General features: G+C 41.5%; 1 protein-coding gene across 1 annotated transcript in view; it reads right to left on the reverse strand.

The window, feature by feature from the left end:
* Nucleotides 1–25662, reverse strand: part of LOC110509081 (probable G-protein coupled receptor 158) — a 130993-nt gene that overhangs the window by 19931 nt on the left and 85400 nt on the right. Inside the window, exons 7-8 of the mRNA XM_036966584.1 lie at nucleotides 21588–21826; nucleotides 11497–11635 (exon numbers count right to left, since the gene is read on the reverse strand). Coding sequence (XP_036822479.1) covers nucleotides 11497–11635; nucleotides 21588–21826 — 378 coding nt within the window. The remainder of the gene's footprint in view (nucleotides 1–11496; nucleotides 11636–21587; nucleotides 21827–25662) is intronic.

Here is a 25662-nt window from a genome sequence, read left to right on the forward strand (position 1 = left end):
CAAAGTATGAAAAATGACTGTTGCTTCTACATTGATAAAGTCACTCAAAACTCCAACGCAGTTGTCAAGTCAACACATTCGTCAGTGCTGCTGTTTATTTATTTATTTATTTATATCACCTTTATTTTACCAGGTAGGCTAGTTGAGAACAAGTTCTCATTTGCAACTGCGACCTGGCCAAGATAAAGAGTAGCAATTCGACACATACAACAACACAGAGTTACACATGGAATAAACAAAACATACAGTCAATAATACAGTAGAACAAAAGAAAACAAAAAGTCTATATACAGTGATTGCAAATGAGGTAAGTTAAGGAAATAAATAGGCCATGGTGGCAAAGTAATTACAATATAGCAATTAAACACTGGAATGGTAGATCGGCAGAAGATGAATGTGCAGGTAGAGATACTGGGGTGCAAAGGAGCAAAATAGATAAATAAATACCAGTATGGGGATGAGGTAGGTAGATAGATGGGCTGTTTACAGATTGGCTATGTACAGGTGCAGTAATCTGTAAAGCCAGTGGGTTTGGCGACGAGTATGAAGCGAGGGCCAACCAACGAGAGCGTACAGGTCGCAATGGTGGGTAGTGTATGGGGCTTTGGTGACAAAACGGATGGCACTGTGATAGACTGCATCCAGTTTGTTGAGTAGAGTGTTGGAGGCTATTTTATAGATGACATCACAGAAGTCGAGGATCGGTAGGATGGTCAGTTTTACGAGGGTATGTTTGGCAGCATGAGTGAAGGATGCTTTGTTGCGATATAGGAAGCCGATTCTACATTTCATTTTGGATTGGAGATGCTTAATGTGAGTCTGGAAGGAGGGTTTACAGTCTAACCAGACACCCAGGTATTTGTAGTTGTCCACGTATTCTAAGTCAGAGCCGTCCTGAGTAGTGATGCTGGATGGGCGAGCAGGTGCGGGCAGTGATCGATTGAATAGCATGCATTTAGTTTTACTTGCGTTTAAGAGCAGTTGGAAGCCATGGAAGGAGAGTTGAATGGCATTGAAGCTCGTCTGGAGGGTTGTTAACACAGTGTCCAAGGAGGGGCCAGAAGTATACAGAATGGTGTCGTCTGTGTAGAGGTGGATCAGATAATCACCAGCAGCAAGAGCAACATCATTGATGTATACAGAAAAGAGAGTCGGCCTGAGAATTTAACCCTGTGGCACACCCAGGGTTCATGACTTGACACACTGAACTCTATCAGAGAAGTAGTTGGTAAACCAGGCGAGGCAATCATTTGAGAAACCAAGGCTGTCGAGTCTGCCAATAAGAATGTGGTAATTGACAGAGTCGAAAGCCTTGGCCAGGTCGATGAATACGGCTGCACAGTAATGTCTCTTATCGATGGCGGTTATGATGTTGTTTAGAACCTTGAGCGTGGCTGAGGTGCACCCATGACCAGCTCTGAAACCAGATTGCATAGCGGAGAAGGTATGGTGGGATTCGAAATGGTCAGTAATCTGTTTGTTAACTTGGCTTTCGAAGACCTTAGAAAGACAGGGTAGGATAGATATAGGTCTGTAGCAGTTTGTGTCTAGAGTGTCTCCCCCTCTGAAGAGGGGGATGACCGCGGCAGCTTTCCAATCTTTGGGAATCTCAGACGATACGAAAGAGAGGTTGAACAGGCTAGTAATAGGGGTTGCAACAATTTCGGCAGATCATTTTAGAAAGAGAGGGTCCAGATTGTCTAGCCCGGCTGATTTGTAGGGGTCCAGATTTTGCAGCTCTTTCAGAACATCAGCTATCTGGATTTTGGTAAAGGAGAAATGGTGGGGGCTTTGGCGGGTTGCTGTGGAGGGTGCCGGGCAGTTGACCGGGGTAGGGGTAGCCATGTGGAAAGCATGGCCAGCCGAAGAAAAATGCTTATTGAAATTCTCAATTATAGTGGATTTATCGGTGGTGACAGTGTTTCCTAGCCTCAGAGCAGTGGGCAGCTTGGAGGAGGTGTTCTTATTCTCCATGAACACTTCACAGTGTTCCAGAACTTTTTTTGGAGTTAGTACTACAGGATGCACATTTCTGTTTGAAAAAGCATTTTCTAACTGCCTGTGTATATTTGTTCCTAACTTCCCTGAAAAGTTGCATATCACGGGGGCTATTCGATGCTAATGCAGAACACCACAGGATGTTTTTGTGCTGGTCAAGGGCAGACAGATCTGGAGTGAACCAAGGACTATATCTATTCCTAGTTCTACATTTTTTGAGAGGGGCATGCTTATTTAAGATGGTGAGGAAGGCACTTTTAAAGAATAGCCAGGCATCATCTACTGACGGGATAAGGTCAATGTCATTCCAGGATACCCCGGCCAGGTCGATTAGAAAGGCCTGCTCGCAGAAGTGTTATAGGGAGCGTTTGACAGTGATGAGGGGTGGTCGTTTGGTCGCAGACCCATTACGGATGCAGGCAATGAGGCAGTGATCGCTGAGATCTTGATTGAAAACAGCAGAGGTGTATTTAGAGGGCGAATTAGTTAGGACGACATCTATGAGGGTGCCCGTGTTTACTGATTTGGGGTTGTACCTGGTAGGTTCATTGATAATTTGTGTGAGATTGAGGGCATCAAGCTTAGTTTGTAGGATGGCCGGGGTGTTAAGCATGTCCCAGTTTAGGTCACCTAGTAGCACGAGCTCAGAAGATAGATGGGGGGCAATCAATTCACATATGGTATCGAGGGCGCAGCTAGGGGCAGAGGGAGGTCTATACACTGCGACAACAGTGAGAGACTTGTTTCTGGAAAGGTGAATTTTCAAATTGTTTGGGTACAGACTTAGATAGCCTTCAGAGTTCTGTATTACTATCTTTGCAGTAGATTGCAACACCACCCCCTTTGGCAGTTCTATCTTGGCGGAAAACGTTATAGTTAGCAATGGAAATTTCAGGGTTTTTGGTGGTTTTCCTAAGCCAGGATTCAGACATGGCTAAGACATCTGGGTTGGCAGAGTGTATATTTCGGTGGTAGCACAGGAGCCCTGGCCAGGCTAGATTCAAGCTAATTGGTGCTTGCTCTGGGATGGAAACGCTAACCAGGAGTAGTCATCCGGGATTGCGGTTAGCTAGTTGTGAAGATCCAGATGAAAATGTTCAGTTTGCAGTAGGAATCCGGGGATAAAAATAACAGGTCCGTTATGCTCTGGTTAGAGTCACGTTGTTCGAACTGACGAGAGCTTTCCGAGCTGAAGGTTAGCTGATGACCACTGGCAATGGTTTGCTGACTGATAGCTGGTAGTTAGCTGGCTAGCTTCAGTTGAAGGATTCCGGAGTAAATATAAATACTTTAGGGGGAAAAAGGCAGATCCACGCCACATTGGGTGAGGCGGGTTGCAGGAGAGTATTTAGATATTGAGGTTTAGCAAAATATTTTAAAGGAAATGCAACGAAAAAGATGTAAAACGATATATACAAGCGACACGACAGGACAAAGACGTCTGACTGCTACGCCATCTTGGAATAGGAACTGTGAACCGTGTCACAAGAGAAATACTAAACGGGAGATCATATCACTGATGCAATTTCAATGTTGCTTGAGTTGCTTTGTGTATCACCAAATTTGCTTGAGATGATTTTACTACAACACTGCTCACTGTATCCAAGTTGTTTGACATGAATATATCCTCCCCGCCCACTCAGCCTGTCTTTTCAAACTTCCTGGTAGTTAGCCATGTGAAAAAGTAAATACTTTTCAGAGTTACTTTTCAGGAACTTTCAAACTTCTTAACTATAATATATGATGCTTAGCTTATATTGTATCCACTTTGTTTCCCCTGAATGAAAAATAAAATAAAATAAATCATTAAAAAAAAGATCTAGAATTGAAATGAGAATGGAAGAATGTGATCATATCAAATACTCTTGAGTATACTAAACATTAGGAACACCACAAAACACTGCAACAAAAACTATTTATCGTTACAAAGTCCCATTAAATTTGCTGGGTGGAGTGAGTGACTTAAGTGGTCTATGAAATATTAATCATCATCAAACTTCAAACGAGGCAGGTGAATTTTCATATCCTCGACTAATTCAATGGGGGATCACAACGCTGAGGGATGGCGGTCAAGGTCCCGGGGAGGTCGATGTCCCACCACCCCTCCGTCAACTGTTCCCCCCGATAATGAGATTCAACCTCATGAATCACATTAGTCATCCCAAAAGGGTGTTTTTGGCACGGGGTTGAAAAATAAACATCACGACTCTCTCGCTCTCTCCTTCCCTCTCTTAGACAAACTCAGCCAGCTCTTATCGCTGGGCTCCAGCAGCCTGGCTGCTCTCTGATGCCTCTGACGCGGTTCTCTGAAATAAGCATGGCAATAGACTCTCTGGACTTTTTTATGGTCATACTGTACATACTCCAGCCTCATTTCCTTTCACTGGGTTTTGTTAAAAGTTATTTATTGGCGCCACCTGTTGGTGATGATCTTAAGTACTACAGACACATTCTACATTCAGCTTTGAGGTGAATGTTCTAGGTACCACTTTACATACCAGTGTCATGACGTTGGCCTGGGGGGTAGGCTTATGACAGTCATAAATACCTCTTCCCCCCTTTTTCCTCTCTCTACCCTACTGAGGTTACATTTGCAAATCCATTGGTTAACATAGAGATTCTGGGAACATCAGTAGGTGGGGGGAAATTAACTATATTCTGGTAATCCGAACAATTGACCATATGCGGTGGTACTTAATGAATATGATGTCAGTTTGGTTGTCATCTGAGACATTCTCATCAATGATAAGAGGACATAAACTCTACAGTGGAAAGTCTACACATCAGAGTTATCGGATTTACATGGAATTGTTGTTCAATTTAAATGTTTGAATATGAAATTATTCGTGATGGGATGAAATGGGATTTTAGCTTCTAAAATGTGAGATTTGGGTTTTCATAAGGTATGGCTCTGCTCAATCAGTGGCCCTCCCCTGTGAAGGGACATGGGCTATAAAACTTTTCAAACACGCCCTCCTCTCCCTTCCTACATAAGCCCTTGACGACAATATAACTTCCTGTTCCGAGGATGTAGGACGACGGTCCTATGTCAGAATGGTTCAGATAATAACTAGAGAAGTGATACCTCCTAGCCGTTGAGTTAGAAACAGCAGATGCAATGAGGGTTAGGAAGGAACAGACAGAGTATCCCGTCTATCACCCAACGACGTTACTACAACGTATCCAATTGACAACCAGAGACATTCTTCAAAGGACTCGGTTGGGCAACACGGCCTTCCATCTACCACCAACCTACCGAAGCGCAGCTCAGAGTAAATATTTATTGCATTTTCCCATTTTCCTGAATTGAGCGGTAATTTAGAATGCATAAGATACTGTATTTACGATAGCACAGCTTCGCCTTTGTTCCTCAGTGTTCCCGCTCCTTTACTCAAACCCAGACCCTTTTCTTTTGTGTAACAAGCTGTCATATCTGTTCCGCCCGCTAGGGACGTTTTCCTTTATGACGTCATTTGCAATCAAGTTCTGATTTAATTATGTGTATGTGTAATTCTGTGTGATTAGTTAGGTATTTAGTAAATAAATAATTTAACCCAATTTTGTATAGCTGATTCAAATTGTTAGCCAGGGTTCGTGCAGATAACCAATAATTTACAACTTTCAGATGAGACTGAATTAAGATGACGATTGATATTGACTGCTATTGATGTAAAATATTACTAGGTCTTTAAGAGTTTATTCGGAAAATAACAGCTCTATAAATATTATTTTGTCGTGCCCGACTCTCTAGTTAATTACATTTACATGATTAGCTCAACCAGGTAATATTAATTACAAAGAAATTATTTTATAGAATCACTTAATCCGGCATAGCCAAAGACACGACACTATAGTGATCCAGTATTGATCCTATAATCCTATAGTGATCCTATAATCCTATAATGATCCTACAGTGATTCTATAGTGATCCTACAGTGATCCTCCCCAATTAAAGTGCCACCAACCTCCTGTGCAGTGAATACCATTTTTTATGTCTCTGCATGCAGTTTGAAGAAAGTTGCTAACTAGTGTCAGTGCAATTGCTAACTTGCGTTAGCACAATGACTGGAAGTCTATGGTAACTGTTATCATGCTAGTAGATACCATAGATACCATAGTCAAAGACACGACACCGGATACATGCTGAGTGACAAGTTGATACATTGAGGGAATGACTGCTACCAACAAAAAACAGCGCACACACACACTTGTAGTTTTCCTAGTTGTCAAATGGGAAGGAGGCTCATCAAGCCAGTGTCAGCGCCTCCAGCAGATAACTGTAGAGAGACAGTTACATACAGGGTATAAGGAGTTTATTTTAAGCCTTGGCAGATTTTTTTGCACCGTCTGCCTGGTGCAGAATATTATCCACCTCCTTTCAAGGGGCTTATCCGAGTTGTCCTGCTGACACTATTCATTTGTTTGATGGGAAGGAGCGCTCTACTCTGCCTTTTAACTGGGGATGTTCTGCTCCTGTTATTCTCCTGCCTATATCTCTTCTTGATTATGGTTATAAACTATAAGGGCAAAAAGTTGTAAGGGCATATACAGTTCTCTCTCTCTCTCGCTCTCTCTCTCTCTCTCCCTCTCTCTCCCTCTCTCTCTCTCTCTCTCCCTCTCTCTCTCTCTGTCCCTCTCTCTCTCTCTCTCTCTCTCTCCCTCTCTCTCCCCCTCCATCCCTCTCCCCCTCCCTCTCTCTCTCCCTCCCTCTCTCTCCCCCTCTCTCTCTCTCCCCCTCTCTCTCTCTCCCCCTCTCTCTCTCTCCTCCTCTCTCTCTCTCCTCCTCTCTCACCCCCTCTCTCTCTCCCCCTCTCTCTCTCTCTCCCCTCTCTCTCCCTCTCTCTCTCTCTCCCTCTCTCTCCCTCTCTCTCTCCCCCTCTCTCTCTCTCCCCCTCTCTCTCTCTCTCTCTCGCTCTCTCTCCCTCTCTCTCTCTCCCCCTCTCTCTCTCTCTCTCTCTCGCTCTCTCTCGCTCTCTCTCTCAAATACTTAGTAAAAGTCTACTCTCCTTGCACAGTCTTCACATTCAATTATATTCCCCTCCCCCCTACAGATCTATACAACCTACTCTACATTTTAAAAAGTGAAAGGAAATTCTAGAAAATGTTCAAAATTATTATGATATACATTTTTTTTTACAAAGATGTCTTGATTGCGTATCTCTTCACACTCCAGAGATAATACTTGTTGGAAGCACTGTTGGCAGCCATTACAGCTGTGAATAATTTGGAATAGGATTCTAACTTTGCATTACACTGTGTCATTGGATGTAGGTAAAAAGTTGGGTGAAAAAAAGATTAAATTCTCTGATGTTGATGACTTTTTACAAATCCAATCAGTTTTCCGTGTTGATTCATCACATATCATTTTTTTGTTGTTGATATGACCTGGAAACAACGTTGATTAAACCTGTTTGTGCCCATTGGGAATATTCCAACCTTGTCTCTACATTTTCAAGCAGATTTAAGTCAGGACTGAGACTGGACTATTCAGGAACACTCACCACCTCTTATACCCTGACTACACCACTCGTGAGCGTTGCAAAAATACATTTAGGAATCCATGTTATTCAATTATTGCACCCACACTGTTCGCGCGCGCCAACGAGCGTCTGCTACGCCAAGGGCTAAAATAGAAGTCATTGTCACGTTCTGACCTTAGTTATTTTGTTATGTCTTCGTTTTAGTATGGTCAGGGCGTGAGTTGGGTGGGTTGTCTATGTTCCTTTTTCTATGATTTGGGATTTCTGTGTTTGGCCTGGTATGGTTCTCAATCAGAGGCAGCTGTCATTCGTTGTCCCTGATTGAGAACCATACTTAGGTCGCCTGGTTTCACTTTTGAGTGGTGGGTGATTGTTTCCTGTGTCTGTACCACACGGGACTCATTTAGTCATTCACGTTGTTATTTTGTATTTCTGTAGTGTTCAGTTTTATATATTAAAATGGACACTTACTGTACCACGCTGCGCATTGGTCCTCCGATCCTTCCTATTACTCCTCTTCGTCAGAAGACAATCGTTACAGTCATTCCTATTTCTGATGCAGATCGCACTGCAAGTCCTGCCTCTCCCATCTCCTCATTGGTTTATAGAAGCAGGTACCCACGTGACATATCCTCAATGGTTATACCCATGTGGGTGATTGAAAGACGAACTGTTTTGCTGGTTGTCGTGGTAATACTATGAAAGTGTAGATGCCAATCACCATATAAGTTCAAAGATGAAAAAGCCTGGAAGGAGGAGAGATGACTAGAAACGATTTTATGTGTGGATTAATTGTCGGAGTAGAGGAACTTGTGCATTTCAGGTAAAATAAAAACTCAATGTTTATATCCCAGGACAAATTAGCTAGCAACAGCAAGCTAGCTAAATAGGACAAATTAGATAGCAAGTGCAAGCTAACTAGCTAAATTGTCATACATGTTTAATGCTTTTCGAGCTGTCCCGAAATTAATGTCATTGGTTCAGAGTTTGTTTTGATATTTTAACCTGCGTGTCATGATCGCGTTTGCTGTAGGGGGACAAAATAAATGCATGCACGATAGCGCACGATCGCGCAGCCGGTTTGGGTTCTGTGTTAGAAAGCGATCTTTGACAATTAAATAAAGTTAAATAAAGGTTAAATAAATTGTCTCGATGAAAAATACAACTCTATCCCAGGGTTTTCAGAAGACTACGGTGAGTTTCCCTCTAACTTTTTACTATCAATGACTTGCAACAAAATGTACTGAACATTAAGCAATTTTGATCATTCGGAAAGTATTCAGACACTTTGACTTTTTCCACATTATGTTACGTTACAGCCTTATTCTAAAATGGATTAAATAAATTATTTTCCTCATCAATGTACACACAACGCCCCATAATGACAAAGTGAAAACAGGTTTTTAGTAATTTTTAAAAATAAAAACAGAAATACCTTATTTACATAAGTAGTCAGACCCTTTGCTATGAGACCCGACTATTGAGCTCAGGTGCATCCTGTTTCCATTGATCATCCTTGAGATGTTTCTACAACTTGATTGGAGTCCATCTGTGGTAAATTGAACTGATTGGACATGATTTGGAAAGGCACACACCTGTCTATATAAGGTCCCACAGTTGACAGTGCATGTCGGAGCCAAAACCAAGCCATGAATCCGAAGGAATTATCCGTAGAGCTCCGAGTTCTGGGGAAAGGTACCAAAAAATGTCTGTAGCATTGATCAGGGAGGTGACCAAGAACCTGATGGTCACTCTGACAAAGATCCAGAGTTCCTCTGTGGACAACCATCTCTGCAGCACCCCACCAATCAGGCCTTTATGGTAGAGTGGCCAGACTACTCCTCAGTAAAAGGCAGCTGACAGCCTGCTTGGAGTTTACCAAAAGGCACCTGAAGGACTCCCAGACCATGAGAAACAAGATTCTCTGGTCTGATGAAACCAAGATTAAACTCTTTGGCCTGAATGCCAAGCATCACATCTGGAGGAAACCAGGCACCGCTCAACACGTGGCCAATACCATCCCTACAGTAAAGCATGGTGGTGGCAGCATCATGCTGTGGGGATGGTTTTCAGTGGCAGGGTCTGGGAGACTAGTCAGGATCGAGGAAAAGATGAACGGAGCAAAGTATAGAGAGATCCTTGATGGACCTCAGACTTGGGTGAAAGTTTTAACTTCCAACAGGACAACAACACTAAGCACACAGCCAAGACAACGCAGGAGTGGATTCGGGACAAGTCTCTGAATGTCCTTGAGTGGCCCAGCCAGAGCCCGGACTTGAACCCGATCTAACATCTCTGGAGAGACCTGAAAATAGCTGTGCAGCAACGCTCCCCATCCAACCTGACAGAGCTTGAGATGGGATCTGCAGAGAAGAATGGGAGAAACTCCCCAAATACAGGTGTGCCAAGCTTGTAGAGTCATACCCATGAAGACTCAAGGCTATAATTGCTGCCAAAAGTGCTTTAATAATAACTTCTTAGGGCTAGGTGGGACGCTAATAACCCACCTCGACAACATCCGGTGAAATTGCAGAGCGCGAAATTCAAAATACAGAAAACGTAATATTAAACATTAATGAAAATACAAGTGTCTTACATCGTTTAAAAGCTTATTAACTTCTTGTTAATCCAACAGCACTGTCAGATTTCAAAAAGGCTTTAGGGAAAAAGCATAACATCTGAGGACAGTGGTACAGTGCCTACACCAGCATTAAAAACATCTTCCAAACCAGCGGAGGCGTCACAAAAATCAGAAATAGTGATAAAATAAACCACTTACCTTTGAAGATCTTCCTCTGTTTGCAATTCCAAGGGTCCCAGCTACACAACAAATGGTTGTTTTGTTCAATAAAGTCATTCTTTCTATCACAAAAAAGTCAGTTTAGTTGGCACGTTTCATTCAGTAATCCACCCGTTCCACTTGTTCAACATGCAGACAAAGGAATCCGAAAAGTTACCAATAAACTTCATCCAAACAAGTCAAACAATGTTTCTAATCAATCCTCAGGTACCTTAATATGTAAATAAAGGATACAATTTAAGACGGAATGTAATATGTTCAATACCGGAGATAAATAACGAAGTGCGCGCCCTCATCCACGCGCGCCACAAGACTACAATCCAAATGGGAGCCACCTTGAAAAACTACAACTACTAATTCATTTTTCAAAACACAAGCCTGAAACCCTTTCTAAAGACTCTTGACATCTAGTGGAAGCCATGGGAACTACAATCTGGGAGGAATTCCTTTGAATATCTCATAGACAAGCATTTGAATGGACTGTGACCTCAAAAAAAGAAATTTCGGATGGATTCTCCTCGGGTTGTCGCCTGCCATATCAGTTCTGTTATACTCACAGACATTATTGTAACAGTTTTAGAAACGGCAGAGTGTTTTCCATCCAATGCTACCAATTATATGCACATCCCAGCTTCTGGGCCTGAGTGACAGGCAGTTTACTTTGGGCACGTCAGTCATCTGAAATTCCAAATACTGCCCCCTAGCCTTAAGGAGAAAGTACAGAGTAAAGGGTCTGAATACTTTTATTTAATTATACATTTGCAAAAACTTCTAAAAACTTGGTTTTACTTTTTTCATTATGGGTTATTGTGCGTAGATTAATGAGGGGGAAAAACTATTTAATCAATTTTGGAATAAGGCTGTAACGTAACAAAATGTGGAAAAGGGGAAGGTCTGAATACTTTCTGAATGCATTGTATGATGCCCTAAGTGTTGTGCAAGGTTGGTAGAATCTTATTCAAAATTAATCACATCTAGAACGACTGCAAAAGGTGCTTCCATCAAATATGAACTCAGGGGTGTGAAGACATGCTATCAAGACATCGTAATTTTACATTTGTATTATTTAGGACATTTTTCTATAATCTTTCTTTAACTTTAAAAATGTGGAGTAGGGTGTGTAGGTCGTTAGGATTCTTTTGGGAATGTAATCTCTTGATAGATTACATTTTATGGCAGCTAAATGTGAAGACTGTGCAAGTTGACCATATTACTTACCTAATGGTGTGGAATACTGCCGATATGAGGAGTTCATTGTATATGGCAACAGTCATGTAGCGTGGTTCATGGAAGGCTGACGGTACGGTCCGGACAGCATAGCACAGGTACACTCCCCACAGAAGAAACAGGAACTCGGCTAGATAAGGAGAGGTCAACAATACAGGTGGGTTAGACCAATGTCCTTAACTCTAAAATAACTCTAAATGCCCTTAATTCTAAATGCCCTTAACTCTAAATGTCCTTCAATCTAAATGTCCTTAACTCTAAATGTCCTTAACTCTCACAAAGAAATAGCAGAGATACAGTATATACTGTATACAACACACAATGACTGCTGACTGAAATTAGATTCCGGAAGTTCTGTATTATTTACGGCAACCATTGTTGCTTTGGTTTGTACAAAATGGCAGCAATACAATTCAAGAGTGTCCTCATGTTGCCTTCAAAGAATATGCAGTGTGCACTCCAGGAGAGGGCACTGCTTTGCGGAAACGTTGGCCTATTGTATTGTTGGGTTTGCCTATTGGAATGTTGGGTTTGCACATTGTATTGTTGGGTTTGCCTATTGGATTGTTGGGTTTGCACATTGTATTGTTGGGTTTGCACATTGTATTGTTGGGTTTGCCCATTGGATTGTTGCATTTGCCTATTGGAATGTTGGGTTTGCACATTGTATTGTTGGGTTTGCCTATTGGATTGTTGGGTTTGCACATTGTATTGTTGGGTTTGCCTATTGGATTGTTGGGTTTGCCCATTGGATTGTTGCATTTGCCTATTGGATTGTTGGGTTTGCCCATTGGATTGTTGCATTTGCCTATTGGATTGTTGGGTTTGCCCATTGGATTGTTGGGTTTGCCCATTGGATTGTTGGGTTTGCCCATTGGATTGTTGCGTTTGCCCATTGGATTGTTGGGTTTGCCCATTGGATTGTTGCGTTTGCCCATTGGATTGTTGCGTTTGCCCGTTGGATTGTTGCGTTTGCCCATTGGATTGTTGCGTTTGCCCATTGGATTGTTGGGTTTGCCCATTGGATTGTTGCGTTTGCCCATTGGATTGTTGGGTTTGCCTATTGGATTGTTGGGTTTGCCCATTGGATTGTTGCGTTTGCCCATTGGATTGTTGCGTTTGCCCGTTGGATTGTTGCGTTTGCCCATTGGATTGTTGCGTTTGCCCATTGGATTGTTGGGTTTGCCCATTGGATTGTTGCGTTTGCCCATTGGATTGTTGGGTTTGCCTATTGGATTGTTGGGTTTGCCCATTGGAATGTTGGGTTTGCCAATTGAATTGTTGGGTTTGCCTATTGGATTGTTGGGTTTGCCCATTGGATTGTTGGGTTTGCCCATTGGATTGTTGCGTTTGCCCATTGGATTGTTGCGTTTGCCCGTTGGATTGTTGCGTTTGCCCGTTGGATTGTTGGGTTTGCCTATTGGATTGTTGGGTTTGCCCGTTGGGTTGTTGGGTTTGCCCATTGGATTGTTGGGAGCAAATTCGGTTCCTCCGCAAAATGTTTGTGTGTGCGCCAGCTCATGCTTTTTTTCTAGACCCTTCAAAGAATATGAAAAACGATTCCATTTTTAATGAAGCAGCCTTGAATGTTTGACCTGCTATACCTGTTAAACATTCACTGTAATTGTATAAATAATGAATCAATCAGAAGTGTCAATGGTGCTATATCTAAGTACTAAAAACGAGAGACACACTCTAAAAATCCTTCCCTCAAGTTTATTTTGTTTTAATTGCAAACAAAGTTACAAAAGAAAATTCAGTCGGCCAAAATGAGACCATTTCACCATTGGGAAGTATACTGACCTCACATCACTAATCTCCACTCACACACCTTTCAAAAGGCATAATTCACTGGGGGAAAAGTGGCCAAATGTACGGCCCTCAGCCTGTCGTTTGATGCACAAAGTGTTGATGGCTGCACATCATGTAGTTACTAGCCACTGACATTTGCTAAGGAGAGTTCCCTTTCTGCCAACATTGATTTCCCACAGCTTGACTGCCAACACACTGCCTTGTTGCCAAATATGCTGATTGCTAGCCCACTGCCTTGTTGACAGATCTGCTGATTGCCAGCCCACTGCCTTGTTGACAGATCTGCTGATTGCCAGCCCACTGCCTTGTTGACAAATCTGCTGATTGCCAGCCCACTGCCTTGTTGCCAAATCTGCTGATTGCCAGCCCACTGCCTTGTTGCCAGATCTGCTAACTGCCAACCCACTGCCTTGTTGCCAAATCTGCTGATTGCCAGCCCACTGCCTTGTTGACAGATCTGCTGATTGCCAGCCCACTGCCAAGTTGACAAATCTGCTGATTGCCAGCCCACTGCCTTGTTGACAAATCTGCTGATTGCCAGCCCACTGCCTTGTTGACAGATCTCCTGATTGCCAGCCCACTGCCTTGTTGACAGATCTCCTGCTGGAGAGGGATCCTCTCTAGTGTTCCAAGGTCGCTGGGGATTAGCAGACGGTAAGGCAGTCCAAGTCTCTCATCTCTCCTTTATTCTTTGTTCTCAGAACTGTTCTCAGAACTGCTCCCTGTTGTCTGACTTAATGTTATTTGGGAGCGCATAACTGTGACACTAATTTACATTCCTTTCTAAAAACTGTTCTCAGAACTGTACAGTAGTCCGTGTCTCTCCTCTCTCCTTCATTCTACGTTCTCAGAAATAGATCATATTCATTCGACACAAAATGGAAGAAAACGTACTGAAACAGGGAGGGACAACTTGGACTTACGGTTTTCTGTTGCAAAACTGCATGCCCCAGTTTTCAGAACTGTCGACTGTCTGACTCACCGTTACTCAGGAACCCATAACATTGACCCTAATTTACATTCCTTTTCCAAGAACTGTTCTCAAAACTGTAAGGCAGTCTCATGTCTCCTTTATTCTGTTCTCAGAACTGTTCTCAGAACTGTTCCCCGTTGTATGACTCACTGTTAGTTTGGAGCCCATAACAGCAAGCCTGATTTACATTCCTTCAATAATTAACACCAAAGACAACATGGGAATCATGTCGGATTGCAGATTATAATTTATAAATAGTGATTAGAGTGTATTATTATTCATGAATATTCATAAATCACAACGACTTATTATAAGATACTTAGTATTTAACCAGTATGCATGGTGAGCTGTTTGTAAATGCTGGTAGGAGGGATAATTCATTTGAACTGACACAGACATGATCAACACTTTTTTTTAAATTAACTACAAAATAATTCATATAATTATTATAGAGCCCCAAATAAAACTGTTTTTTAAAACCTGATAGCACCTTAGATGAGTGGGTATCGCCCTTCAGCCTACTCCCAACCCACACTGCCCTCCCCTATCCTGCACCGCAGACCGACCTCTCCACCATGTATATGTACAGGTTCACTAGCTGTCTCTGCCTTCCCTGCGAAGATGCACAATGTTCTTATTATGCCTTATGTCAACAGCGACCTGAGCTGTCCTCCTCCCTCCTTTACCTGAGCTGTCCTCCTCCCTCCTTTACCTGAGCTGTCCTCCCCCTCCTTTACCTGAGCTGTCCTCCCCCTCCTTTACCTGAGCTGTCCTCCTCTCTCCTTTACCTGAGCTGTCCTCCTCCCTCCTTTACCTGAGCTGTCCTCCCCCCTCCTTTACCTGAGCTGTCCTCCTCCCTCCTTTACTTGAGCTGTATCTTTACCTGAGCTGTCCCCCCCCTTTACCTGAGCTGTCCTCCCCCCTCCTTTACCTGAGCTGTCCTCTCCCCCTTTACCTGAGCTGTCCTCCCCCTCCTTTACTTCAGCTGTCCTCCCTCCTCCTTTACCTGAGCTGTCCTCTCCCCCTTTACCTGAGCTGTCCTCCCCCTCCTTTACTTGAGCTGTCCTCCCTCCTCCTTTCCTTGAGCTGTCCTCCCTCCTCCTTTACCTGAGCTGTCCTCCCCCTCCCTTGTTTCCCTTTCCATTTTTCCTCGTTGAAAAAAACTCTCTGCATCGCTGTCCATATCTCTCTCAGGGTCCTCAGACAGAGCAGAGCTCACCGCCTCTCAGAGATCCATCCACTTAAACAGGGATTAGATGATAGGTCCTGATCCTCAGCTGCCTGTCACATTCCACTCTAGAAGAGGCTCGGCATTTCTCCTATTTTAACTGGTTATTTAGACTGATTAGAGTCCATTTGAGTTTCCACCGATAATCTGGCATCAGGAATGATAAAACAAACAACAACAACAACAATAGCAGCAGCAGTGGCGATGATATTATTTTTATTTTACGTTTGTTTTACCAGGGAAGACATATTTAGACCTAGGTCTCTTTTTGAAATGTGCCCTGCATGATACAAATATACACATTATACATAAAATATCTATATATATACACATTACAAATTATGGCCTAGTCTGATGAGTACAGGGGAAACCCGTCTTGGTGATTCCTGGTATATGATCAAAATAAATCAAATCACAGCACATTTTCGGACTCATTCAGCAGTTTTTACCTGATCAAGTACAATACCATTGGAAATTATTGCTAAACTTAAGTTGAAAATTATGCTGTAGCTGCTTCCTGTTGGCAAGACATTGATGAATAACCCAATGTCAAAACTCAGTTTTAAAGTGTCCAAGTCAATAACCAATATACAGAAACTGTTTTGTGATATATTGAAAACCAAAACATTTGCTATCTACACATCATATTATTTGTATTTTTTTTAAAACAAGTATCTTATCTTATTTTTTTAAACTTAGAGACATTTTAAACACTGTTGTTTTGTCAAGTGGCAACAAATCACTCATCGATTAGGGCGGGATACGCGCTGTTGAAACTACCACAACTCAAAAACCACACGCTGAAATCAAAAGAACAGCAGGCAAAGGTGTGGGGTGTAGCTATGTTTAAACTAACATTATTCAAAGGTCGGCGGGTAGCCTAGTGGTTAGAGCGTTGGACTAGTAACCGAAAGGTTGCAAGATCAAATCCCTGAGCTGACAAGGTAAAAATCTGTTGTTCTGCCCCTGAACAAGGCAGTTAACCTACTGTTCCTAGGCTGTCATTGAAAATAAGAATTTGTTCTTAACTGACTTGACAAGTTGAATGAAACTTGGAATAAACCTATACATGTTTAGTTAGATGAAAACTATAAGGAACAGAACCATTTTTCTGTTAGTATCACACCCTGATCTGTTTCACCTGTCTTTGTGCTTGTTTCCACCCCCCACCAGGTGTCTCCAATATTCCCTCATTATGTGTGTTTGTCTGTGGCCAGTTTGTCTTGTCAAGTCCTACCAGCGTGTTTCCTGTGTTCTAGTCTTCCTAGTTCTGACCTTTCTGCCTGCCCTGTACCTGCCTGACTGAAAGTGATAGGAAAGTGATATCACAACTTAAAATTGAGAAGGCAGGTTTATCTCCACCACCTTCTTCAAAAAAGTTTTTAATAGCATATCTGAAGAACTGCAAGCTATTGTTAATCTCTCCCTGTTCACAGGCACGAAAAACTGCTATGGAGAAACCCCTTCTGAAGAAAAGTAATCTAGATTCTTCAGCTCTTAGCAATTTTCGACCAATCTCCAACCTCCCATTCTTAAGCAAAATTCTGGAGAAATTGTTTTTCAAACAGCTAAATTATTTTTAAGTGGCAACTGTATTTTGGAAAAATTCCAATCTGGTTTTCGTGCCCACCACAGTAGACTTAGGTAAAGTGTTAAATGATCTTAGAGCCAACACAGCTTCCAAACAGCTCTCTGTCCTTGTACTATTGGATTTGTGTGCTGCATTTGACACTGTTGACCATTATGTCCTTCTGGACAGACTGGAGAGGTGGGTTGGCCTCTCTGATCCAGTTCTCTCAGGCTGATACAGAAAGACTCATCCATGCTTTTATTACAAGCAGTCTTGACTACTGTAATGCCCTCCTGTCTGGTCTACCCAAGAAAGCTATTGGTCAACTGCAAAACATACAGAATGCTGCAACACGGGTACTGACCAAGACCAGACGGAGAGCACACATTACACCGGTTTTAAGGTCTCTGCACTGACTGCCTGTGAGTTTTAGAATACATTTTAAGATTCTTCTATTAGTTTTCAAATCAATCCGCGATTGTGCACCCCAATACATGTCAGACATGCTTTTAAGTTATGTTCCCAGTACCCTTCTAGGCTCGGCCTAATTTATGTGCTCTGAAGTTGAGCTGGAGTTGCATGGAAAATGGTCCAGGAACAGGACGATGCCAAAGGACAAATCAGCCCTTCCCTCTCTTAGGGGCTAAAACATATCTCTGCTATAGTATCCAGAGGACTGACTATAGAAGGAGTGATAGAATAATACTATATTATATAATAATACTATATGATAGAATAATACTATATGCTATGATATAATAATACTATACGATAGAATAATACTATACTATATTATAGAATAATACTATGTGATAGAATAATACTATATGATATAATAATACTGTATTATGAATAATAATATATGATAGAATAATACTATATGATGAATAATACTATATGATAGAATAATACTATATGATGAATAATACTATATGATATAATAATACTATATGATAGAATAATACTATATGATAGAATAATACTATATTATATGATATAATAATACTATATGATAGAATAATACTATATTATATTATATAATAATACTATACGAGAGAATAATACTATACTATATTATAGAATAATACTATGCGATAGAATAATACTATATTATATTATAGAATAATACTATATGATAGAATAATACTATATTATAGAATAATACTATATTATCCTGGTTTCTATCTGAAACTTGTTCCCTGAGGATAAATCTGATGCTACAGTACAATGCATTCGGAAAGTATTCAGACCACTTGACTTTTTCCACATTTTGTTACGTTACAGCCATATTCTAAAATGGATTTTAAAAATGTTTTCCTCATCAATCTACACACAAAAGACCCCATAATGACAAAGAAAAAATGGTTTTTAGACATTTTTGCAAATGTATATAAAAAAATATAATATATATCACATTTACACAAGTATTCAGACCCTTTACTCAGTACTTTGTTGAAGCACCTTTGGGAGCCATTACAGCCTCAAGTCTTCTTGGATATGAAGCTACAAGCTTGGCACACCTGTATTTGGGTAGTTTCTCCCATTCTTCTCTGCAGATCCTCTCAAGCTCTGTCAGGTTGGTTGGGGAGTGTTGCTGCACAGCTATTTTCAGGTCTCTCCAGAGATGTTTGATCGGGTTCAAGTCTGGGCTCTGGCTGGGCCACTCAAGGACATTCAGAGACTTGTCCCGAATCCACTCCTGCGTTGTCTTGGCTGTGTGCTTAAAGTCGTTGTGCGCTCTGGAGCAGGTTTTCATCATAGATCTCTCTGTTCTTTGCTCTGTTCATCTTTCCCTCAGTCCTGACTAGTCTTCCAGTTCCTGCTGCTGAAAAACATCCCTACAGCATGATGCTGCCACCACCATGCTTCACCGTAGGGATGGTGCCAGATTTCCTTCAGACGTGACGTTTGGCATTCAGGCCAAAGAGTTCAATCTTGGTTTCATCAGACCAGAAAATCTTGTTTCTCATGGTCTGAGAGTCCTTTAGTTGGCTTTTGGCAAACTCCAAGCGGGCTGTCATGTGCCCTTTACTGAAGAGTGGCTTCTGTCTGGCCACTCTACCATAATGGCCTGATTGGTGGCATGCTACAGAGATTGTTGTCCTTCTGGAAGTTTCTCCCATCTCCACAGAGGAACTCTAGAGCTCTGTCAGAGTGACCATCAGATTCTTGGTCACCTCTCCGACCAAGGCCCTTCTGCCCAGATTGCTCAGTTTGGCTGGGCGGCCAGATCTAGGAAGAATCTTGGTGGTTCCAAACTTCTTCTATTTAATAATGATGGAGGCAACTGTGTTCTTAGGGACCTTCAATGCTGCATAAAAGTTCTGGTACCCTTCCCCAGACCTGTGCCTCGACACAATCCCGTCTCGGAGCTCTATGGACAATTCCTTCGACGTCATGTCTTGGTTTTTGCTCTGACATGTATTGTCAACTGTGGGACCTTATATAGACAGGTGTGTGCCTTTCCAAATCATGTCCAATCAATTGAATTTACCACAAGTGGACTACAATCAAGTTGTAGAAAACATCTCAAGGATGATCAATGGAAACAGGATGCACCTGAGCTTCGAGTCTGACCTTCGAGAAATTCCGAGTCTCATAGCAAGGGGTCTGAATTCTTATGTAAATAAGGTATTTCAGTTTGAGTTTTTTTGTACATTTGCAAAAATTTCTAAAAACCTGTTTTCCCTTTGTCATTCTGGAGAATTGTGTGTAGATTGAGGAGGATATTTTTTTATTGAATACATTTTAGAATAAGGCTGTAACGTAACAAAATGTGGAAAAAGTCAACGGGTCTGAATATTTTCCAAAGGCACTGTGTCTGGATGTATGATCTCTATGCAAATGTTTTTATGGTCCAGGAATTCTGTCTTATTTCCATTGATCTCATCCCCCACCACAAGCCTTTAAATGCTGTGACACCCTGTGGAGATTGGGCCAGGAAGTGTTGAGGTTACTGTAAACTTGGTATTTTTTTGACTGGTTAATGGTGGTTGGTTTTGGGTTGAAAGGTTACACTGTCATATGTTATAAATGGAATTACATGCCTTTGTTCTTTCTCTTATCGTGTTTCCAGTCATGGAGGAAGGTTGTATGATCAATTCATCATCAAATCCAAATCAAATAAAATGTTATTGGTCACATACACATATTTAGCTGATGTTATTGCTTGTAGCAAAATGCTTGTAGGAATTTACTAGGCTTCTAGGACTCTGGCCTAGTAAGCATCTCTTTAATCGTGTTTTGTCCTGCTTGGAATAATGACTTGTAATGCTTCTTAATGCGTATCTTAATTTATGCCTTGCATGTGAATCCATGAATTGTACAATGTTAATTAAATATTTGTCTTTGATATAGACAATTCCCAGACCAATTCTTGCTAGTCAACGTCATCTCATTGCCTAACGCTTGTTTATATTAATTATCTTTATGGAGTCAGATAAACATTTTAATAGGCTAATTGCTTCGTCTTTTTACGAGTGACGTGAGGTACTTATAATTTCATATATGATAACAATGGCTGTACACTGCACCCTCAGGTCCTCTGTCACTGGCCTTTTAACTCTCCTAAAGCCTGGGACCAAGAGGCATGGAGAGGCAGCCTTTAGTTACTATGCCCCCAGCCCTCTGCCAGAGAACCTGAGGGGACCAAGAGGCATGGAGAGGCAGCCTTTAGTTACTATGCCCCCAGCCCTCTGCCAGAGAACCTGAGGGGACCAAGAGGCATGGAGAGGCAGCCTTTAGTTACTATGCCCCCAGCCTCTGCCAGAGAACCTGAGGGGACCAAGAGGCATGGAGAGGCAGCCTTTAGTTACTATGCCCCCAGCCCTCTGCCAGAGAACCTGAGGGGACCAAGAGGCATGGAGAGGCAGCCTTTAGTTACTATGCCCCCAGCCCTCTGCCAGAGAATCTGAGGGGACCAAGAGGCATGGAGAGGCAGCCTTTAGTTACTATGCCCCCAGCCCTCTGCCAGAGAACCTGAGGGGACCAAGAGGCATGGAGAGGCAGCCTTTAGTTACTATGCCCCCAGCCCTCTGCCAGAGAATCTGAGGGGACCAAGAGGCATGGAGAGGCAGCCTTTAGTTACTATGCCCCCAGCCTTTAGTTACTATGCCCCCAGCCCTCTGCCAGAGAACCTGAATGGGGGTTGAAACTGTGGACATATTTAAAAGAGATCTTAAAACACACCTCTTTAGCTTTGCTTTTCCTTAGGGTACTTTTTAGTCTTTCAGTTTTTATTATTATTATTTTGTTTTTTATCCTCCTAAATTTGTTGTGTAGTAAATATTTCAGTTTTAATTTTCATTGTTTATCATTTATTTTCTGTGAAGCACATTCTGTTGCGTTCCATGTCTGAAATGTGCTGTATAAATAAAGCTTGATTTTATTTGATAATTTCAATAATTTTTTGGCTTTAACAATGTCATTTCAACTAGTTTGCCCACTTGGTAATTGACTAGGGGTATTGACAAGAGGTCCACACTTCCGTCACAACTCACCAACTGCCATCATGTAATCCCAGCGGTCCAGCAGGCACATGCTGAACTGCAGCCCGTCGGGGGTGAGGCCCACATCGATGAGGGCCGACGTCCGGTCAGGTGTCTGACACACGGCCGAGGTCCAGGCCACCAGAAACCACAGCACCACCAGCAGGATGACCCCCAGCAGACGCAGCACCCGCCAGCTGGTGATGTAGGGCGTCCGCTGTGCCGTACGGGACAGGAACACCTTCAGCACCCTGGAGGAGAGAAGAGAGATAAGGGTTGTTTCTGTTCTCAAATTTGGCACGTGACGTCTAATAGTGTTTTTTTAGGGTTTTATGGTTCTCGTTGAGAAGACGTCATATAACCAGATTACAACCAACTGGTGTCTGTTATATATAACCAGACTAAAACCAACTGGTGTCTGTTATATATAACCAGACTAAAACCAACTGGTGTCTGTTATATATAACCAGACTAAAACCAACTGGTGTCTGTTATATATAACCAGATTACAACCAACTGGTGTCTGTTATATATAACCAGATTACAACCAACTGGTGTCTGTTATAACCAGATTACAACCAACTGGTGTCTGTTACAACCAGATTACAACCAACTGGTGTCTGTTATAACCAGATTACAACCAACTGGTGTCTGTTACAACCAGATTACAACCAACTGGTGTCTGTTATAACCAGATTACAACCAACTGGTGTATGTTATATATAACCAGATTACAACCAACTGGTGTCTGTTATAACCAGATTACAACCAACTGGTGTCTGTTATAACCAGATTACAACCAACTGGTGTCTGTTATAACCAGATTACAACCAACTGGTGTCTGTTATAACCAGATTACAACCAACTGGTGTCTGTTATAACCAGATTACAACCAACTGGTGTCTGTTATATATAACCAGACTAAAACCAACTGGTGTCTGTTATAACCAGATTACAACCAACTGGTGTCTGTTATAACCAGATTACAACCAACTGGTGTCTGTTATAACCAGATTACAACCAACTGGTGTATGTTATATATAACCAGACTAAAACCAACTGGTGTCTGTTATATATAACCAGACTAAAACCAACTGGTGTCTGTTATATATAACCAGATTACAACCAACTGGTGTCTGTTATAACCAGATTACAACCAACTGGTGTCTGTTATAACCAGATTACAACCAACTGGTGTCTGTTATATATAACCAGACTAAAACCAACTGGTGTCTGTTATAACCAGATTACAACCAACTGGTGTCTGTTATAACCAGATTACAACCAACTGGTGTCTGTTATAACCAGATTACAACCAACTGGTGTCTGTTATATATAACCAGACTAAAACCAACTGGTGTCTGTTATATATAACCAGACTAAAACCAACTGGTGTATGTTATATATAACCAGATTACAACCAACTGGTGTCTGTTATATATAACCAGACTAAAACCAACTGGTGTCTGTTATATATAACCAGACTAAAACCAACTGGTGTATGTTATATATAACCAGACTAAAACCAACTGGTGTCTGTTATATATAACCAGATTACAACCAACTGGTGTCTGTTATATATAACCAGATTACAACCAACTGGTGTCTGTTATAACCAGATTACAACCAACTGGTGTCTGTTATAACCAGATTACAACCAACTGGTGTCTGTTATAACCAGATTACAACCAACTGGTGTCTGTTATAACCAGATTACAACCAACTGGTGTCTGTTATAACCAGATTACAACCAACTGGTGTCTGTTATATATAACCAGACTAAAACCAACTGGTGTCTGTTATATATAACCAGACTAAAACCAACTGGTGTCTGTTATAACCAGATTACAACCAACTGGTGTCTGTTATAACCAGATTACAACCAACTGGTGTATGTTATATATAACCAGACTAAAACCAACTGGTGTCTGTTATATATAACCAGACTAAAACCAACTGGTGTCTGTTATATATAACCAGATTACAACCAACTGGTGTCTGTTATAACCAGATTACAACCAACTGGTGTCTGTTATAACCAGATTACAACCAACTGGTGTCTGTTATATATAACCAGACTAAAACCAACTGGTGTCTGTTATAACCAGATTACAACCAACTGGTGTCTGTTATAACCAGATTACAACCAACTGGTGTCTGTTATAACCAGATTACAACCAACTGGTGTCTGTTATATATAACCAGACTAAAACCAACTGGTGTCTGTTATATATAACCAGACTAAAACCAACTGGTGTATGTTATATATAACCAGACTAAAACCAACTGGTGTCTGTTATATATAACCAGATTACAACCAACTGGTGTCTGTTATATATAACCAGATTACAACCAACTGGTGTCTGTTATAACCAGATTACAACCAACTGGTGTCTGTTATAACCAGATTACAACCAACTGGTGTCTGTTATAACCAGATTACAACCAACTGGTGTCTGTTATAACCAGATTACAACCAACTGGTGTCTGTTATAACCAGATTACAACCAACTGGTGTCTGTTATATATAACCAGACTAAAACCAACTGGTGTCTGTTATATATAACCAGACTAAAACCAACTGGTGTCTGTTATAACCAGATTACAACCAACTGGTGTCTGTTATAACCAGATTACAACCAACTGGTGTATGTTATATATAACCAGACTAAAACCAACTGGTGTCTGTTATAACCAGATTACAACCAACTGGTGTATGTTATATATAACCAGACTAAAACCAACTGGTGTCTGTTATAACCAGATTACAACCAACTGGTCTGCTAGCATTCATTACACTGCATTATTCCTTCTACCACTGCTAGCATTCATTACACTGCATTATTCCTTCTACCACTGCTAGCATTCATTACACTGCATTATTCCTTCTACCACTGCTAGCATTCATTACACTGCATTATTCCTTCTACCACTGCTAGCATTCATTACACTGCATTATTCCTTCTACCAGTGTTAGCATTCATTACACTGCATTATTCCTTCTACCACTGTTAGCATTCATTTCACTGCATTATTCCTTCTACCACTGCTAGCATTAATTACACTGCATTATTCCTTCTACCACTGCTAGCATTCATTACACTGCATTATTCCTTCTACCACTGCTAGCATTCATTACACTGCATTATTCCTTCTACCACTGCTAGCATTCATTACACTGCATTATTCCTTCTACCAGTGTTAGCATTCATTACACTGCATTATTCCTTCTACCACTGTTAGCATTCATTTCACTGCATTATTCCTTCTACCACTGCTAGCATTCATTACACTGCATTATTCCTTCTACCACTGCTAGCATTCATTACACTGCATTATTCATTCTACCACTGCTAGCATTCATTACACTGCATTATTCCTTCTACCACTGCTAGCATTCATTACACTGCATTATTCCTTCTACCACTGCTAGCATTCATTACACTGCATTATTCATTCTACCACTGCTAGCATTCATTACACTGCATTATTCCTTCTACTACTGCTAGCATTCCTCAGTGTTACGGCTTCCGTTATTACTTCTCCTATACTACTGCTGAAAGACCCTTGCCAGAGCTAGCAACAGTGTGTTCTCTGAAGTGTGGTCTAGATTAGCATAGATATAAGGAGCTATTTCAACCTCTGGGGTCTCTGAGGGACAGACTATGATTGATCCTGCCTCATCTTTGATATCTGTGTGGGATTCTCCTATATTGAACTGACACTAAGGTTAGGTTTCAAGCCCATCACACCACGAGGAACTTAAATTGTAATTTTGTCAGGGGAAGTAGCAGGCTGCCCTTTGGCCCCCTATTTTCTGCACTCACAAAACTATATTAACTGAAGTGGGAGTGGACAATACACACACACACACACAATTTCTTACACACACTTGATCAGATTGAGTTGTTTCTCTGCTGTCTCTGCGAAATGTAAAAAGGCCAACATGAAAGCCAAGTCATTTCCAGAGGAGAGTGGAGAGAACTCTATGCTACGGTAGGTAGTGATTGAGAATGTAAAGTGCTACCTGTGCCACTGTCCACTCACTTTGACTACTAAGTAGCAAAATAGAACAATGGCAAACCAG

The sequence above is a fragment of the Oncorhynchus mykiss genome, chromosome 28 (genome assembly GCF_013265735.2).
Source record: "Oncorhynchus mykiss isolate Arlee chromosome 28, USDA_OmykA_1.1, whole genome shotgun sequence".
Classification (NCBI taxonomy): Eukaryota; Metazoa; Chordata; class Actinopteri; order Salmoniformes; family Salmonidae; genus Oncorhynchus; species Oncorhynchus mykiss.